A 5,649-nucleotide genomic window follows, 5' to 3' on the forward strand; every position below is an offset into this window, starting at 1 on the left:
AATTTTCACCGAGGGCCAGCCAGGGCCAGCCAGGGCCGAACTAGCAAAATGGGGAATGTTTTCAAGGGCCAAAGTAGAGTGATGAGGATTGTCTGGTAGATTACGAGTAAGTCTCTTATTTTTTTCGCAATTAAGTTTTAAAAGTCTTTTCTACCAAAAAGCTACCAATCCCCCTCTGTCACCCATGCCGCTTATTGTGCTCCAGACTCGAATCAATTTTCCGCTTTTATTGTTAATGATTAATTTCGATTGGGGGAAAAGTGCAATCATGGTGGCGATAACTGCCCGTCATCCATCATTCTTAAATAGTCCAGCCATGACAATCGAGTATTCTGGCCGGGTGTCGGGCCGTGCAGTGACTATGCAGATTGCACCTCCCCTCCCTGTAACGGGTACGTGTACCACTCCAGAGCCACCCAACAACCACCTCTGTTGCCAAGTGGCAAATTATGAACTTGGGGCTTGAGGTTGGGGCTTGGGGTTTGGGCTTGGGGTTTGGGGTTTCATTTGTTCATAAATTAAGGACTCCATTCGCATGCATGGAGCTCGCGAGGGTGCGGACACCACCACCCCACCCAACCGCAGGGTTCCGACGCGGCGGCCATTAGCCTTAGCCTGGCCTGCCCCTTAACTGTAGCTGTAGCTGTAGCTGTAGCTGTCCCTATATGGCATACCGCACGCAACTCAGGAATGTCCAGCTGTCGAAATGGACACTCACGGACGGACACTCACACTGCCGGACATCTGTCACGAGCCCACAATCAAAGGTGTTCCTAATTTATGAATCAACGCAATTAGCTTTAATAACGTGCTGCTGCCGCTGCTGCTGTGCCTCGCCGCAGTCCAAAATTAGCTAAACATATGCGAATAGGGGCGTGGGAGTGGGAGTGGGAGGGGACGGTTGACTCAACATTTTGCCTTTATTCGCATTCATTAAGTTGGACCGAAATGACAAACGGTTTCGGGCAAGTGTCCAACAGTTGGAGATGATTGCCATACATTTGGAACCGCACGAAATCAAATCGAAGTGGTATCGGAATTGGGTTGCACTGAACCCCCCATACAAAAATGGTGGAGCGATGGGGAAGGGCACGGAAAATAAAGAAGAAAACAAAGGAGGAAAAAAAACATACATACATACATACATATGTACATAAATTAACAAACAAATCGGAACATACACATTTCTATGTAGAAACTAGGGATATTCCGGATCCTAATCTTATTCTCAGTGTATTCTGAGCTGCCCACTACGAGATTGTTCGCAGTGTTGGCTTCCGTTGCATTCCTTACGATTTACCGTTCGTTATTGTCCACTGCCCGTCCTATTGCTGTGCAGGTGTGAGGGAGGCAGACTACCCGTTCAGAGAGAATCAAAAGAGAGAAGAAGAAGAGAGCGCGCGCTGAGAGTGTTCCTCTGCGGCAATGTGTGTGTGCTAGAAAGAGAAGGATGAGGGATGGCTTGACAACGCTAGCTAGCTGATAGTAGTTCAGTGATTCGAGTTGTCGTACAGTTGCCTTGCGGAGTAACTCGCTGTTTGACGTGCTGCAATGGAAAAAGATCGGAATTCTAATAAAAACCAAACCAACCAAAGTGGTAGGAGTTAGACAACAATTAACAGCAATAAATCAATGGGAAACATAACCCACCTTCATACGTATGTGTGCAAAAGTGGAAGACATCTTGCGGTGAGACGACTACATAATTTGATGAGAACCCAGAAATAGCTTGGATACCCCTAACCACTTTCATACATTTCTTTGGCCCTGAAGACGCACCCCACACCGGAATGCCACTAGGGCGCTAGGGAGGAGCTACCGCCTGAGCACTTGGGTGTGAAGCTACCTTTAGCTGGCAAGTAATTGCAGTGTCTCGACCACAACCGGATTTGTTTGATTCGTATTTGGTTTGATTAAGAGGCCGGAGCGTTTTAATTAACGCAGCCATGGCAATGGCAAGTACAACAGAAACAAGAAGTTTCAGCATTTTCCGGCGACTTGTACAAGTTGCCAGGAAAGTTATTTGAGCCCGACCCCCTGCCACAGCCATGGCCACAGCTCCTCGCGACAAGTTCGTGCTGATGATGATTGTTGTTTCCAGTGTTCCAAAGATGTTGCAAGTAATTTGCAAAACTTTTGCCTGTTGCCCGGACACCGTGGCGTATGTGTAATGTGTTTAATTCAATAACTTTCTGCTCGAAATGAAAACCAAAACACAATGCCTCGAGGCTCGAGTGCTGTCTTAGGAGCAAACAATAAACATATACAAATACATTTTGCCCAGCGACTTGAATATGCAATTTCAGTCAATTTGCCCTGCCATCTATCAATTAGATTAGTGCTTCATGAAAAGTTAGGTCCGCTTTCCACGATTCAAGCATCTTGGCCAAATAGAAACGAACTCCCATCGACTGCGAGCTCCCACACAATTGTAATTTGAGTTGTTTTTACTTTCTGGGGCTCCATCTCCTACCACAGCCCCACAGTTCCACCCGTTGTCTGGGGCGATGCAAAGACCGGTGCAAACAAAAAAGCAACGGCGGTCATTAGTGGGGATTTCCATGGGGGCTCTCCGCATCTTGTCAGTCGGGACGGCGGGGACATTGTACAGTTAATGATACCTGGAACTCGACAGAAATAGAAACAGGGAATCGAGACAAATGTCCCACAGCCCCACAGTATCTATCGCCTGAAGAACATGAAGGAGAGCTTTAGACTCCCACCAGGTTCGTCGAACCGAGCAGCACTGAGTACCCACAAACGGCACTTGTGGCACACGGAGATGTGTAAACACAGAGATTGTTGTATTCAACAGTAGCACTCGAATAAGATCCGCAAGCCGGGACCTTTCAATCGAGGCTATTAGCGTTCGATTCGAGCAAGCTCTGAAGCTATTAACTAAGGGTATCGATCTAGTACGAGTATCGACTAGGGAACGAGACACTTGGAGACGTTTTTGTACAATTTGTCTTTCGGTTCAAGTTTGAAATGATTTCAGTTTATTACTCAAATTAAGGATATACCAAAAGATGTTTGGTGGTATGGATACACAAGGATATATATTGTCTGCATGGACCAGAGCTTATCAGGACCTGCGTGCGCGCCCTTAGGCGGCCAAGGTGGGGGGGCGGGGGCGAGGAGTGGTTATTCTGGGGCGTCTGGTGGTGGTCGGCAGGTTAATGCAGGGCCGCTGCTTGTCGCCCACCTGCATGTCTCCGCAGCGACGCTTCGCCGTGCGCAGCCAGTCTGAAAGGATAGTTCGTTCCTTTCGTTGTTTAATGGACTCTTAAGGATATAATAATATTGGGGGGCGTGGTGTACTCACTGTTGCGGGGCTGGCTGTGGCAGTTCTGGTTGCGGAGCTGACAGTTGTTGGCCAGGATCTTGCAGTCCCTATTGTTGCGACTCCGGACGCAGATCTCCTGCCTGGGCGGGGTCCTCCTGCAGACCACGGGGCGTGCGGGGCAGGGCGCCCAGCAGGGCCGCCTGTTGGCCTCGCCGACGGCGCGCACGGTCCTGCAGTCAATGTCGCGTGTGTGCCTGATATCGGCAGGCTTGGCCTCGCGATTCGCCTGGATCAATTCGCAGATGTTGTTGAAGCGCTGGCAGTCGCCCCGCGGTGTCCTGCCGCAGACCCTGGGGCTGGCGCGGGAGCAGACCGCAGGCGGGGAGCAGGGCCATGGACGACCGATGATCGGAGGAAGGGTGCTGATGGATCGTCTTGTGGTCGTCCTTGGTGTGACGCTAGTAAGGCCGCTAGCCAGGCAGACGAGGGCCACTCCTGTGAGGGGAGGAAAAGAGACTGTTAAATCATCCTGTGGTGGATCCTTGAGGCACTCTATCCTTACCAAAGATCAGAGTCAGTTGTTGGCTGTGCATTTTGCTTGTCTCTCGCGGATGGCTTGGCTGTGCTGAAGGAGCTGCTGGTTCTGATACTCTTTGGCCCAACCGCCCTGCCTATTTATACCAGCAGTAAGGGCAATGCCAACAATTACCTGGAAGAGAACTCCCAACAATTCTCTGCGGCACGCGGCAGCTCTTCTTTTGTTCAGCGTTCCAGCTCGTCAAGGCATTGACCCGATCGAAATGGCCAGAGAGACAGCTGTTGCATAACTGGAGCATCAGCATTCGGTCAGCGATACAGGGAAAAGTTCTGTTCCATGAGAGTCTAGAATGGTTGAAAAATGTATGATCCAGACAGCTCTTGGGAAAGAAATACTCCCGCTCTCCATTCGATTATGCTCCAGAGCTGTTTCCACTGGCACAAAAATGTAGGAGCTGCCACGAGAAACCCCCACCGAATCGTGTGATTGGGTGTCAGATTTCGCACGTTATAGGAATCTTATTTAACGCGTGCAACAACAGCCGGGGTGCAAACAACAAAACAGATGCCAGATGGCAGGTGACAGGTGGCAGGTGGCAGCAACGGGAGCAGGCGATCGATGGGGGGGCTATAAATAAGCAACTTCGCCAGCAAATAGGCATCAATCAGCATTTAGCAGTTGATTAAACAGAAGATCCGCTCATCAGTCAATCGCATCATGTCCAAGCTCAGCATTTGCCTCCTGCTCGTCGTCCTGGTGGTGGCCATTGAGGCCGATGGCGACGGTCGCCGCCCCTGCGAAGGCCGCTGCACCATCAGGGACCTGAGCAGCCCCAGGCTCCTCTGCGTACGGGATCGCCGCACCAACACCTGCACCAAGCTCCGGCCCTGCCGCCTTCGCGAGCTGAACTGCCGCCGCCGCGACTCTGGCCTGGCACCGCTCAAGGAGTCCTGCACGACCCGATGCCGCAATATCCTGGGCGGCAGCGGCGTCAGCGGCCAGTGCGCCAAGCGGCTCCGCACCCAGTCCGGCTCCACGGACTCCAAGAGGGTGCGCGATTGTCGCCAACGTCGTTGCATCGATGACAAGATCGCCGGCTGCTGGAAGGATGGTCAGGGAGCCTGCATCGTGCAGACCCGCTGCGAGGCAAGCCGCAAGAACTGCGTCAACCCGTCCAACCAATGGAGCCGCACTAGTCAGTGGCGTTGCCGTGGCAATGTCCAGGGTGGCGGAGCACGCAGGTGCCGCTCACGGCCCATCGTCATCAAGGATTAGACACTCACTCCAATCCAAAATGCAACTGGAACCGCAAGACCAACGAAAATCTCGAAAATCTCGAAAATAACTTATATTTCCCACTCCCTTCCCACTAATTGTCTTTGAATCTGAAAATACCCACAAATTTCGTCGAAAATCCATCAACTTTCCCGAACTATTCCAATTAGTTTTTGTTCGACGATGCCGAATCCTATTAGTGCAGTGATTAAAACTTTTTGAAATCTATAGGTGTCATTCGTTATTCTTAGCTATTCCAATTATAAATGCCCAAGCAGGCTCCTGTGTTGGTGCAGCTGGGCCTTTGGATGCTTAAAATTCTGTACAATACCCAAAACTGAACCCTGAATTCAATGGGGAATGTTTAATATTTGCATGCCATATCGCTGGAGGGGCCTGGTGCTGGCCTCTCTGACTAGTAAGTGCAACTACATATGTGCTAATCATAACCACCAATCTGCTGCTGTAGCTAAGACCTTTCGCCACTGCCGATGCTAAGTGGCTCCACGTCCCCATCCCCATCCTCCCACTGGATTACTCGCGACCTTTG

At 50.8% G+C, this 5,649-nt stretch overlaps 2 protein-coding genes across 2 annotated transcripts; one reads left to right on the forward strand and one right to left on the reverse strand.

The window, feature by feature from the left end:
* Window positions 1–3,106: 3,106 nt before the first annotated feature.
* LOC6597736 lies at window positions 3,107–3,879 on the reverse strand. Its single transcript, XM_026991245.1, has 3 exons — window positions 3,849–3,879; window positions 3,326–3,781; window positions 3,107–3,246 (listed from the first exon to the last, which is right to left on the reverse strand). Exons 1-3 carry the CDS (start codon window positions 3,877–3,879, stop codon window positions 3,107–3,109), a joined length of 627 nt encoding a protein of 208 aa, XP_026847046.1.
* Window positions 3,880–4,541: 662 nt separating this feature from the next.
* Window positions 4,542–5,295, forward strand: LOC6597823. Its single transcript, XM_002022919.2, has one exon. It carries the CDS (start codon window positions 4,542–4,544, stop codon window positions 5,097–5,099), a length of 558 nt encoding a protein of 185 aa, XP_002022955.1. The 3' UTR covers window positions 5,100–5,295.
* The last annotated feature ends 354 nt before the right edge of the window (window positions 5,296–5,649 follow it).

The sequence above is a fragment of the Drosophila persimilis genome, unplaced genomic scaffold, assembly GCF_003286085.1.
Source record: "Drosophila persimilis strain 14011-0111.01,24,50 unplaced genomic scaffold, DperRS2 tig00000653-arrow-arrow-pilon, whole genome shotgun sequence".
NCBI lineage: Eukaryota > Metazoa > Arthropoda > Insecta > Diptera > Drosophilidae > Drosophila > Drosophila persimilis.